General features: G+C 44.1%; 1 protein-coding gene across 6 annotated transcripts in view; it reads right to left on the bottom strand.

Moving 5' to 3' along the window:
* LOC135542020 (smoothelin-like) overlaps positions 1 to 14,226 on the bottom strand; it is an 89,750-nt gene that overhangs the window by 14,868 nt on the left and 60,656 nt on the right. For all 6 annotated transcript variants that reach the window (XM_064968588.1, XM_064968608.1, XM_064968598.1 and 3 more), the window contains one exon: positions 12,865 to 12,935. In XM_064968588.1, the coding sequence (XP_064824660.1) occupies positions 12,865 to 12,935 (71 nt within the window). The remainder of the gene's footprint in view (positions 1 to 12,864; positions 12,936 to 14,226) is intronic.

The raw sequence follows: 14,226 nt of genomic DNA, 5'->3' as shown, positions 1-14,226 counted from the left end.
TTCATTAGTGATTAGGGTTCCAGTTATAGTACCCTAGGGCAAGAGATGGGGTTATTTTCTTCTGTGAGAGTGTGAGAGTGGACATAGCTTAAGAGTGGCTGGTGTGCCTAACACTATGCCATTGTGTGACGTGTCTGTACACTTTTAGTACGGGGTAATATAAGAGCTGGGAAAAGAGAACCGCATCTCTAATTCATTGATGATTGGAAAGAGACAGGACTTTTTGTCTTCTTTCATGGGCATGAGAGTGGACATTGTGCTAAGGGTGTCCGGTTGAGTCTAACACTACGCCATTGAGAGTGTCCGTACACTCTAGACCTACGGGACTCGGTTATGTAAGAGGTGTTAAGGCAGAGGTGGATCTATATAGTACGGCATTGTGAAGCGTAGGGGTCGGGTAAGATCAGCTTCCATGCATGCCAGTCATCTGTCAGTCTGTGACATGACTGAACTAAAGGAGAACAGCTTCCCTCTGGGTGGGAGAGGCCTGACGGACAGGACCAGCTGGTCTGGGAGCATTACTGGGCTAAGGACCCTGTCCATCTGAATAATACCACATCAATTCCCTTCAATATCCCTCAAAATGTCATCAACATACAACAATAAACACTATAGAGCCAGGATGCTCTGTCACTCAGAGCAGCTCAGAATACATTACATTATTAGGAATAACAGACTTGTCAAACTTTCACACACACCAATCTACAGCAACATACAGTATGATTTCCCAACCAACAGAGCAGAGAGGTCAACAGGTTTCAGAGCCTATCTGTGTCAGTGTTAGCAGTACCGGTGTTCAAATCAAAATCAAATCACATTTTATTTGTCACATACACATGGTTAGCAGATGTTAATGTGAGTAGCGAAATGCTTGTGCTTCTAGTTCCGACCATGCAGTAATATCTAACAAGTAATCTAACAATTTCCCAACTACTTATACACAGAAATGTAAAGGAATGAATAAGAATATGTACATAATACCAGATTAATACCATCAGAGTAATTTGAAGGTAAATAACATAGGACAGAGAGAGAGAGAGAGAGAGAGCCTCGACATTGTCAGCTCTTGGCTGGGTTCCCTTTACCCCAGTCAAAACACAGAGCAGAGCTGACCTTCTTGACCTGGACTACATCAGGCTGCAGGGTTCAAGAGCAGTCTGACTGCCTCTAGAAGGCTGAGGAGCACATCAAGTCCTGTAATTACAAAGGGTCTGGACCACAGGGGGGTCGGATGGAGTGCCATTGGTGTGTCACATAGCTGAGATGTAATCAGAGAGAGCACCCAGGCTGTGAGCCATCAGTTGGCCACAGAGAAGGGTATGGTTCAGTATGACCAGGATATCCCAAATCAAATCGGAATGTCAAAGAGAGGTGAGGAGTTCCTAAAAGACTGAAGGGTAGTCCAAGTCCAACACAATGTTAGGGACCTATTTTAGGAGGAGAGTGCCACAGAGATCTTAGGAGCCCAGTGTTTGGGCAGTAGACCAGAGGCTTTCATCATGACCAGGCGGTTACTCAGAAGATTAAATGACAGCAAACAGGATACTTGTGTCCCCTGACAGAACACGGAAACAAACAAGACCACCTGCACAAACACCCAGGGCAGTGAGGGCACCTCCACAAACCCCAACATCCACCCAATAGGATTAATGCATATTAAAAATGCAGGTGTCACACACTCACAGGTGTCACACACTCACAGACAATGAGAGAGGGGCTGGCACGAAACAGTGAGAGAAGAGAGAGAAGGTCATGCTTTGTGGGTGGGTGGGGATGATGTGGGTGGGAGGGGATGATGTGGGATGATAGAGATCATGTTGGAACTGTCCTCATAAGTAGAGGGTGGAAAAAGACAGCAGGAGAGAAGGAGGGGCTACAGGCATGAAGGAGGGGCTAAAGGCATGCAGACAAAGCTGGCGAGATGATCGGTTACGGTTAAATCCTCTTCTTCACAATGATACCCCTAACCCGGAGATGTAACCAGACATCTGTACTGACAATGTGCTCTAATCTGCTGTCAAGCTGAACACTAAAACCATAAACTAACCTAGACTGATCAGATGCTTATTATAGATGCGAAAACCTGTCATCCAAGATTAGAGGAAAATCTAGGCATCAAAGAGGGATAGGGAAGAGAGTGTCAGTAAAGAATAAGAGGCTGGAACTGATTCTAAATATTTTGTCAGGAGGGGATCCATACAGGCATAGAGAGAGACAGGCATACCATGCTGTTGCTGTGAGAGATGCCTCCTAGTCCTATCAGTGAGGAGGTGGAAGAAGAACGACGTGTGGCAAAGGTGGGACAGTGTGGGACTGGTGTGGCCTCAGGTTCACAATCTCGTCCATCAGGTGTTTTAGGGCTGAGGGGTGTGCTGGATGGAAGTTGGAGGTCATTGGGAGTGCTGGGTGTTGGCTCCGGGACGAAGGCTGTGTAAGGTGGTGGTTCAGGCAGGCCCAGGGCCTGACACAGAGCCTCCACCTGGCGGGCCAGCCTCTCCTGCTGAATACGCAGCCTCAAGTTCTCCTCCTGCAGAGCTGCCAAAGCTGTAGACAGAGGAGCCACACGCGCTGCAGCCTCCTCGAGCCGTGCATCTATCCGCTTCCCAAAGGCCTGCAGGTCACTGTGGATCTCCCCCACGGCACAGCGCAGTGTCAGCTCCAGCCCACACTCACCACCCTCACTCTCCTCCTCCTCAGCCTGATCTTGGGCTAGCAGGTCACCAATCACCTCCTCCAAACCAGACTCAGCACACAGGCTGTCTGGATTGCCCACCAGGGGCTGTGGAGCCTCTGAGGCCGACAGGAAGTCCAGGTTCACTCCAGGCATGGTGGGTAACTGCTCTCAATATCAAAAGTTACACCGAAGGTCGTATCTCATTACAATGAGATGCAAAGTCCCTCTCTTTCAACTAAGCGCTAGGAACCAAATCGAGCTCTAAGAGTTAAACAATCCAAGAGCAATGTTGGTTGAGTTTTCAGTACATATCCCCTGGGAGAAGTGGACAGTATCTCTCTGTCTGCCTGTTTATAGAGACCCTCCAAAACAACTCTAGTTCTTTATACCCCCCACAAATCCCAGACAGCCAATGAGCATTCACAGAATCCTGTTTCCAAGGCAGCAGAGGCCCCCACCCCTTTGTTTCCCTCAGGTGCCATAGACATGTGTATTTATTTATCACTAGCCCCATCTATTATTCCACTGAGTCAGTCAGGGCCTGGGTGTCTGTTGGGGGGGCCGGAGGGGAAATACGGGTGACAACAATTCATAACCCCCCCCCTCAACTCCACATTTATTTAGAACCCTTGTCCTTCACACCTCGATTGGCAGGCGACTGGGGTTTGGATGAGGCTGTGTCTGTGACTGGTCGACTGACAGGGCCGACAGAATTTTACTTAAAGTGTTTGACAGCAGCCTCTCAGGCTTGACATTATGAGTCAGTTGAGCTGCATGGGTCAGGTCAGAGGACAGGTCACCAAGGGTTAGGAGAACCTAAGAAGCACACCAAGCTGTGAGAGAGAGACAGAGGGTGGTCAATGTGGTGGGCTATAGACAACCTGAACCTGGTTCTGGTTGACCCTGGCCGTGGGGAAGGCTCTTGTTAAAGGCCAGCTGCTCTCTGCCGTGTGCTTGCTTTGGAACTTGCTGATAGAATATAATATCACAGTGGTCTGACCAGCTGCTGTAACGTGTGCATTCTTCAAGTGCTTTGTGTGTCAAGTTGAATGCTTTGGGAGAGTGTTGAACAGTCTGTGTCTATATGAATGTGTGCCTCCAGCATGCATTTGTGTGTATGTATGGAATGGTTATAACCATTCCAATTTTAGAAAATTACAGCACTATAGGTCTGCATGAATCAAATCATCTGAACTCAAACTTCAGGGATCTACAGTGATATCAGGTGAACAAGGTTAGCGCAACACAAGCAAGCCCTCTTAGCACGTAATGTTGTTCTTAATCTCTGGTACACACACCTAAATGGTTCTTAAGCAATATAGCTAAAATTGTGTTCACTGAAAACCAGCATTTTTGTAGTTATTTGGCATGGTGATTTCCAGGGTTGGGTTCAGTTACGTTTCAATTCAGAAAGTAAACAAAATTCTTATTCTAATTCAAAATGTTCCTAATTGAAAAGCATTGATGAGAATTGGAAATGGAATATCATTGTACTTCCTGAATTGACTGGAATTTAAATGGAACTTCCCCAACCCTGGTGATTTAATCAAACCCCTAGGCATTCCTTAATATTGATATTGTGTGTAACTGAACTGCTGATCCTGGGATTTAGAGGACAGCAGAACGGCTTCCAGGAACGGGGAGCAGGCCAGAGAGACTGTGGCCAGGCAGGCCAGGAGAAGTGGGTCAGACCCTATCTAGGACATCACTTTAGTCTGGCACACACACACACACACACACACACACACACACACACACACACACACACATACACACATACACACACACACATACACATACACACACACACACACACACACACACACACACACACACACACACACACACACACACACACACACACACACACACACACACACACACACACACACACACACACACCTTGAACACTGCAACATGGTTTGTGTTTGTGTGTGTGTGTGTCTGTCAAAACACAGTCTGTTTGTGCATATGTGAGCATGTGTGTTGGAGAGGGAGAGCGACAAAGAGGCAGAGGGATAAATAGAGACAGAGGGAGCATGTGTTGTGCATGTGAATGTTCTCTATATCTCTGAATGTTATGTATCTGTATAATAAGCAAGTGACTGTATTCATGCCCTAAGGCACACCTGTGTAAATCAGAGAAGTGACAATGTCTTTGTGACTGGAGGTCGACCGATTAATCAACATGGCTTATTTCAAATTTTCATAACAATCGGTAATCAGCCTTTTTGGACGCCGATTAAATTGCAATCCACAAGGAGACTGTGTGGCAGGCTGACCACCTGTTACGTGAGTGCAGCATCAAAAGGACCTTGTGGCTGCAAGAAGCCAAGGTAATTTGCTAGCTAGCATTAAACTTATCTTATAAAAAGCAATCAATCTTCACATAATCACTAGTTAACTACACATGGTTGATGATATTACTAGGTTAACTAGCTTGTCCTGCGGTGCATATAATCAATGCGGTGCCTGTTAATTTATCATCGAATCACAGCATACTTCAACTTGATGATTTAACAAAAGCACATTCGCGAAAAAAGCACAATCGTTGCAATAATGTACCTAACCATAAACATCAATGCCTTTCTTAAAATCAGTACACAAGTATATTTTTTAAACCTGTTAAGTAGTTAAAAAAATTCATGTTAGCAGGCAATATTAACTAGGGAAATTGTGTCACTTCTCTTGAGTTAAGTGCAAGCAGAGTCAGGCTATATGCAGCAGTTTGGGCTGCCTAGCTCGTTGTGAACTGTTGAAAGGCCATTTATTCCTAACAAAGACCGTAATTAATTTGCCAGAATTTTACATAATTATGACATAACATTGAAGGTTGTGCAATGTAACAGTAATATTTAGACTTTGGGTTGCCACCCGTTTGATAAAATATGTAACGCTGGGCCTCCCGGGTGACGCAGTGGTTAAGTGCGCTGTACTGCAGCGCCAGCTGTGCCATCAGAGACTCTGGGTTCGCGCCCAGGCTCTGTCGTAACCGGCCGCGACCGGGAGGTCTGTGGAGCGATGCACAATTGGCCTAGCGTCACCCGGGTTAGGGAGGGCTTGGCCGGAAGGGATGTCCTTGTCTCATCGCGCACCAGCGACTCCTGTGGCGGGCCGGGCACAGTGCGCGCTAACCAAGGTTGCCAGGTGCACGGTGTTTTGTGCGGCTGGCTTCCGGGTTGGATGCGTGCTGTGTTAAGAAGCAGTGCGGCTTGGTTGGGTTGTGTATCGGAGGACGCATGACTTTCAACCTTCGTCTCTCCCAAGCCCAAGCCGTACGGGAGTTGTAGCGATGAGACAAGATAGTAGCTACTAAAACAATTGGATACCATGAAATTGGGGAGAAAAGGGGGTAAAAAAAAAATATATATATATATATGTAACGCTTCTGTATTTCACTGAAAGAATAAACATTTTGTTTTTGAAATGAGAGTTTACGGATTTGACCATATTAATGAGCAATTTGACCATATTAATGAGCAAAGGCTCATATTTCTGTTTGTTTATTATAATTAAGTATATGACTTGATATTTGATAGAGCAGTCTGACTGAGCGGTGGTAGACAGCAGCAGGCTCGTAAGCATTCATTCAAACAGCAGCTCTTAGCAATGATTGGATGCACAGCTCTGTTTATGACTTAAAGCCTATCAACTCCTGAGATTAGGCTGGCAATACTAAAGTGCCTATAAGAACATCCAATAGTCAAAGGTATATGAAATACAAATTGAAGACTCATGTTAAAAGGAACCACCAGCTTTCATATGTTCTCATGTTCTGAGCAGGGAACTTAAAAGTTAGTTTTTTACATGGCACATATTGCACTTTTACTTTCTTCTCCAAAACTGTGTTTTTGCATTATTTAAACCAAATTGAACATGTTTCATTATTTATTTGAGACTAAATTGATTTTATAAATGTATTATATTAAGTTAAAATAAGTTTTCATTGTTCATTCAGTATGGTTATAATTGTCATTTATTACAAATATATATATAAAAATAATCCGATTAATCGATATCGGCTTGTTTTGGTCCTCCAATAATCGGTATCGGCGTTGAAAAATCATATTCGGTCGACCTCTAGTTGTGACCCCGCTGCAGTTATTTACAAGAGAGTGTCTAAAAATAGTCAGCAGCTTAATCCAGAACACCCCAATAAAACTCAGCTGGGACTTCACCCTGGCCCCCCCTCCAGAGAAGAACAGCACAGTGAGATAAATGATCTCATGCCACAGCTTTAAGTCATATAGCCATAAAACACCAGGGATAAAACAGTAACACACTGCATCTGACTTACAGCTCCACTAACAAAATCAACAGACCAGGATCATCTCCAAAATAGTCAGAGACCTCATCTCTCTCTCCCTTTCTCCTGTCCTCCATGAAAGCCCTGTACAGGGGCCATATACTAGGGAACATGTGTGCTGGTTGGGTAACCCGTGCTCAGTATTTGTTCAGGCTGTGCTGACAATAGGGAAATTAGTGTGCTGTATGACAGTGAGTGGCCAGGACTGACAGTTGATCATTCACCGTGGGACCGTGGCCATAAACCCCTGTCCAGCGTTACCAGCGTGACCCAGGGCTCTGCTGTAATCTCCATGCCCGCAGGAGTGCCACTGCTTGTCCGTCGTCACCGCAGAGATAGAACGAAGGCATTATTTACGCCCGAGGGCACGGGTCAACAGACAGCCTGGACGGGTGGCAGAGATGAGTGAGCACAGGTGAGGGTACTTAAGCCAGGGCCGACGTGGGAATCAATAACACCAACGGCCGGTCCCATCTGCCACATACACCCAGAGCTATTCCAACAGCACTCCGTCTTTCTCACTCTCACTTAGCTTAAGTCTCCGTTCCACCTGTTTGTTGATCTTACCCTCCATTTCCATCCTTAACGCTCCCACCTTTTTTTTATCCTTCCAATTACCATTATTTATCATCCCTCCCCAACCTGCTTCTTGCTCGCTTTCTTCAGAGTTGATGCCTTTTTATTATTCTGCCCATTGTAAGATTCAATGCTACCTTATCTGCATTATCCCAGTCCAAAAGCCTATCTGAACCTGAGCCGTCATTAAGTAACTGGTTGTGTATAGGGGTGATAACGATGATAAGGGTTGAGTACATACCACCAGAGAGGAGCAGAGGACCACCCACACAGATCACAAACAGTCTGTGTACCCCATGGCTGCTCCTTTACCAAACACCAATAAAGACTAACTCATCCAAAACAACCCTCTTATCACACAGCTTTGATTGCAAGACCTCCATAATAGGACTGTTCCATCAGTGTGTATACAACCCTACGATCCTATAGAGGACAGAGGAATGTGAATGAGGATCAATGTCAATGCCTTGTCATGACATTGCCCTCTTTGGGTACAGCAAGCCCCATCCCCCTCTCCCTGTCTCCTTCACCCAGGCTGCTGTGGTCCTGGAGGAGATTATCTCACAGTATAGCGAGAGAGTAGAGTTTTCATAGAAGAGAACAAAGGAATTTCTTCCACCTCACAGAACTTGAGGTCCGAACAACATGTGTGTTCCGGAGAAGGTATAAAAGATCGGTGAAGAATCCAGCTACAAACTGGTCCGTTTGGTGTAATTTTGTGGAGCTCATGGGAGACAGTGCGGCCACATTACCATAACACTGTTTATTTAATAATCTCAGATATGAGGTTTACATCTAATTGTTGTATAAAATGAATGAGTGAAGATGATACTGTTGGTAAAATTGTGTAATGTGATTTTGGACTGTTTAATGAAGGAAACTCCAATTCCCTTTTGAGTTTAACTAAATCAGAGGACCGCCCATGAGCCCAGTTAGGGTCGGGCATCCTGGGACAGGCTCTTTTCTGCAATTCCGAATAAAACCTCACCTTCAGAATTTCTCAACAGACCATGTTTCTCTCAATTACGAGAGGACAAAAGTTGCAGACCAGCTTACCTCGATAACAAGAGGGCCATGGTTTGAGACCAGACTGCTGAATCTTTTAACCATCCCACGTGGTTAAACTCTTAGACTATCGATACCGACGGAATAAGAACAAGTCTTTGATATTAATTACTAGTCTGCAGCTAGGAATTCGGTATCATTGAACGCGAAGACCGACAACCGCCGAAACATCTATCCATAACGACATGAATGAAGGTCACACTGAACTATCCATTCTAACCACGAGAGAGGGCGGACAGACTCTCCAACAGAAACAAACTTTTCAACAGAGATCCCGACGACACACTGAGCGTAAATATATATATTGATTGCAATTGGTCTCGAATGAGTGAGCGTTCATGTGCAAAGGATTAGCATTTCAATTGTTATAATTATCAACTCTGTGGTAACTTCTCAGCTGACCCCCACTCCCCGTTTGTCTAACAAGCCGCCATGCCGGTTTAGCCCACTAGGGAAACTCCATTATCATTTCTTTGTAACTATCTCCTGTTTGTTTATGCATTTCTGTGAATTACTTAGTTAGTAAATTCATGATTTAAGACAATTTATGTATGGATGACTCATAGTGAAGACTGGGTTCGTGCACATAACCAACAATTTACGACGTTTGGAATGAGACTAAGATATGAAAATATCTGAAAAGTTATATTAGGAAAATTATAACTTTGTAATCTGGATATTTTCCTTGGTGCCGCGACTTCCTAGTTAATTACAGTTACATGATTAATCAGTTTAATCGCGTAATAATAATTACAGAGAGTCATTTGATAAAGATTCATCTTCAGTTTAATGATGCCAAAGACACAACAGCCTGTTAATGGTGGGACTGGAAGCCAATCCAGACAAATCCATCGTCCATCATTGTCACGCACCCTTGAACTTCCATGGGCCTGAGAGACTATGTGGGACAGGTGGTGGGGCCAAGACCCAGGACAGAGGTACAGTGCAGCATCCCTGCTTGATGCTAACCTAGAGCGAAATTAGCATCAGCTTCCCTTCACAAATCTCATTAGCAGAGTTATTTCCACGTGTCTCTAATAACCTGAATAAGCCCGGCTGATATACCATGCTGGTTGCTTTGGCTGAAAATGTGTCCCCTGTTTGCCTACACAAAAAGGAACACGTTTTGTGCTCTTATTCACAAACACATTCTAAACTTCAACACATGGTCTCAGTACTTGGAAACAAGGACAAGTGCACATATGTAGTGCAACTGTCTTGGTGTAAGTCCTTACAAAAAGGACATCAAAATAATTCAATGGTCGTATCCATGACTTTCACAACGAGCCACCAAAGTTTACCACTGAAAATGGGAAATGTTTTCAATTCAATTGTAACACATCACATACACAGACATGCAAGCCTCTCGACCAGAGTTACCTATTAGTCCTGATTATGCCTAGCACGGGTCAAGCATACACCTCATCTTCAGTAGAATGAATACATGTCTTCTTGCCCCTTCATCTGGCTCAGTCTGTCTGTGTGTAACTGCAGGGTTAACTGATAGAGACAGTCTCTCTGCAACATCTTTCATTCCCCCCTCCCAGCCCCAATCCCAGGCAGCGTCCTCCCAGCCCAGCCCTGATCCCCTAACCAGATTACTGCTCCGCTCTACATGGGTGGGGGGTGAAATAGAAAACCATTAAGGAGGTAGGAAACTAGACTACACTTTTCCCTTACCCTACATTCACTTCCCTTCATTCACTCATGATAGAGCTTATTCCTTTTAAGAAGTGCCGTTTAAGAAGTGTAACTTTCATCTAAATTGTAACATTCTGTCATTAACAGTGCATGTTCAAATGTATAGCAAATAACACGTTTTCATATAAAACATTTAAAAAAGACTATAGTAAGTGCCTGTTACAGTAGGGGAAAAGAAGACTGTTGTGTGCAACAGGGAGAGGCAATTGAGAAAATGAAAATGTATGGGTAACATGATTGCCATGTTATGATCATACCCACTCAGTTTCCCACCACAAAACACCAGGAAATTACCAAAAAGAGTAGAACCAGCTCACATGCTTTTACTATATGATTTGACTATTGGATTCAATGTTAGGTTCAAAGTTTATTTTTAAAATATATATTTTGTAAGGAATAGATTCAGCACATTAAAACAAGAGTTTAGTTCACATGACTAAATTATCTTAAAATGAGGGACAGACGTAGATGAATCAATAATCACATGAAACAAATAATAATCTTCAGAAATGACTGTCAGAGCATCTAGGGCTTTACAATGATGGTGAAATGTTGGAATTAAGTGGGTTCAAATCTTCCTAGAAATGACACAGGGTTGACGGAGGGACTTGTGAATTTGCTGAATTTTGCAGATGTATTGAATTCTCTATGTGGTCTATATAAAAGGTCACTTAATTTATAGAACAGGCTTTTAAAATGCCATATTGGTGCACAATTTCTACTGAAAAATATCCTTGGTACGCAAAAGGCACCCATTTTGTGGAACGACCCCTGTGTCATCATCTAGTTGAGTGGCTAGGACTGTAGAGAGGTGGCATGGACTGTAGGGAGGTAGCATGGACTGTAGAGAGGTAGCATGGACTGTAGAGAGGTAGCATGGACTGTAGAGAGGTGGCATGGACTGTAGGGAGGTGGCACAGACTGTAGGGAGGTGGCATAGAATGTAGGGAGGTAGCATGGACTGTAGAGAGGTGGCATGGACTGCAGGGAGGTAGCATGGACTGTAGACAGGTGGCATGGACTGCAGGGAGGTGGCATGGGACTGTAGGGAGGTGGCACAGACTGTAGGGAGGTGGCATAGAATGTAGAGAGGTGGCATGGACTGTAGGGAGGTGGCATGGACTGTAGGGAGGTGGCATGGACTACAGGGAGGTGGCATGGGAATGTAGGGAGGTGGCACAGACTGTAGGGAGGTGGCATAGAATGTAGAGAGGTGGCATGGACTGTAGAGAGGTGGCATGGACTGTAGAGAGGTGGCATGGACTGTAGAGAGGTGGCATGGACTGTAGAGGTGGCATGGACTGTAGGGAGGTAGCATGGACTGTAGGGAGGTAGCATGGACTATAGGGAGGTGGCATGGACTGTAGAGAGGTGGCATGGGACTGTAGGTAGGTAGCATGGACTGTAGGGAGGTGGCATGGGACTGTAGGGAGGTAGCATGGGACTGTAGGGAGGTGGCATAGACTGTAGAGAGGTGGCACAGACTGTAGGGAGGTGTCATGGACTGTAGGGAGGTGTCATGGACTGTAGGGAGGTGTCATGGACTGTAGGGAGGTGTCATGGACTGTAGGGAGGTGTCATGGACTGTAGGGAGGTGTCATGGACTGTAGGGAGGGGGCATGGACTGTAGGGAGGGGGCATGGACTGTAGGGAGGGGGCATGGACTGTAGGGAGGTGGCATGGACTGTAGGGAGGTGACATAGACTTTAGGGAGGTGACAGACTGTAGAGAGGTGGCATAGACTGTAGGGAGGTGCAGAGATAAATCTCAGGAGGGATGGGATGGGGCATAGAGAGAATGAAGTGCCCAGTGCACCTCCCTCCCTCTCTGTCTGTTTCTCATACCCTACAAGGACACTCTTTGTTTGATAAACACCACGTCCGCCCTGCTCGCTCGCGCTCTCTCCCTCCCTCCCTCTCACGCTCTTATTAGGCACATGAGGCACTTGCTTTTAGGGGCAAAGCAAGTGCTTTGTGACAACAATGATACATTTAAAAAAAGAGAATATAATAGAATTATGTATGACATTTTAAGGCAAGAGGAAAACCATGACTGTTCAACTTATAGTCGTACATTTATTGATCGTTTTTAAAGGCATCACATGCAAAACTCAGGTTTGACACATGTTACAGTCATTTAAAGTCCTACTCCAGTCTCCTTTTCACCTCATTTAACATCTGATTTACTTAACAAAAGGCACACCTCAATAGGTGGTCCAGGTATGACATGTCATGGCACAAGTGGGAGGGACTTTCCTTTTTTGTTCTCTATTGCTCCTATGTTGTTCGTCAAGCAAGTGGGGAGGCCAATGACATCACATCAGACCATCTCCTTAAATGCCCAATTCCTTGAAGTTTGCAGTTGTGTCAAAAAAAATGCTTTGCTGAAAATATATATGTTTTACCCTTCAGTGTGTACTGTACACATTACTGTATTTATACTTGGGATACTGTGTTTCAATTGGATAAGTCAAAAAAATTGCTGTAGTGTGTCTTTAACTCTGCGTTTCTGCCAGGACAGGAGGAGTGGAGTGTTACAGTACCTTGAATGAGGATCCAGAAGTGAGGCTGGAGGGGGTCTTGAAGGGGGTCGCTCTCAGACCCATGGTCAACTCTGCCAGGGAGAGAGAGAGAGAGAGAGAGAGAGAGAGAGAGAGAGAGAGATAGCCATACAGTGAGAGACTTCCATGGAGCTGAAGTGTCAAAAGCTCTATAAAACAATGTCACAGCACACCACCAGTTTAACCATAAATAGTTACATGTTAAATGGACTCAAGTCCCTAAAGCATATATGTTTTTGTATATTGTACATGATGATGTGAATATGGCTCTGAGTGTCCATGAGGGGACCATCCCTCACTTACATAAGCCGTCATGTTGCCTTCCTGTATTATACTTATGCAACAAACCAAAACATATTCTACTGAGCCATTTACTTCATATAATATTCTTATCTTGTATTATTTCTTATTGTTGTTGCATTGTTGAGAAGGAACCTGCGAGTAAGCATTTCTTTGGACGGAGTATACCATGTGTATCCTGTGCATATGACTAATAAAACTTTAAATGGTGTCATAAAGGATGGTAGTGAGTCACACTATGGACCCCGCCACCGCGAATACAAACACCCATGTTCCATCTTTCTCTGCACACATACAATGTCATGTGACCTGTGCACCAACACTAACACACAGTAAACTGGGGACCAACATAATACGTTTTTTTCTGGATCAAAAAGGAGCTTCGGTGGTTGGGTGTGGCAGGGGGGCGTGGTAATGGGCACGGTCAGCCCGGTGGAGAACATTTTAGAGGCCTCCACCTTGGCAGTGTAGGGAAATGCTTTAATATTTAAGCCAATTACCTGTCATTCTCAAAATTTCTCCATGAAGATGAAGAGAAATAGTTTCAGTTTTAAAGCACATTTTCTCATAGAGCGGAGAGAGAAAATGTTGCCGTTTTAAAGCTAATTTCCTGCAATTCTATGCATTTTGACATGGCTAATGCTGTGTTCCTTTGTTCAAACATAATAAAATCAATACTGCTAAATTCAATGTTTTGGCAATTTTAAATTCTCCCTGACTGTCTAGCTTTTATTTAGATGATTGATAGTATTCTAATATTATATTTATATATATAAACAATATATAGATAAGTTCATTAAGCGTTTTTCCATTCCAAAATGAATTTAAAAAAATATACAGTGCATTCCTAAAATATTCAGAACGTAAAACATTTTGTTACATTACAGCCTTATTCTAAAATTGATTCAATTGTTTTTTCCCCCTCAACAATCTACACACAATACCCCATAACGACAAAGAAAAAACAGGTTTTTAGACATTTTTGCAAATGAAATAACATATTTACATAGATATTCAGACCCTTTACTCAGTACTTTGTTAAAA

This window comes from Oncorhynchus masou, chromosome 1, assembly GCF_036934945.1.
Source record: "Oncorhynchus masou masou isolate Uvic2021 chromosome 1, UVic_Omas_1.1, whole genome shotgun sequence".
Classification (NCBI taxonomy): Eukaryota; Metazoa; Chordata; class Actinopteri; order Salmoniformes; family Salmonidae; genus Oncorhynchus; species Oncorhynchus masou.
This window is presented reverse-complemented; position numbering and strand designations above follow the sequence as displayed.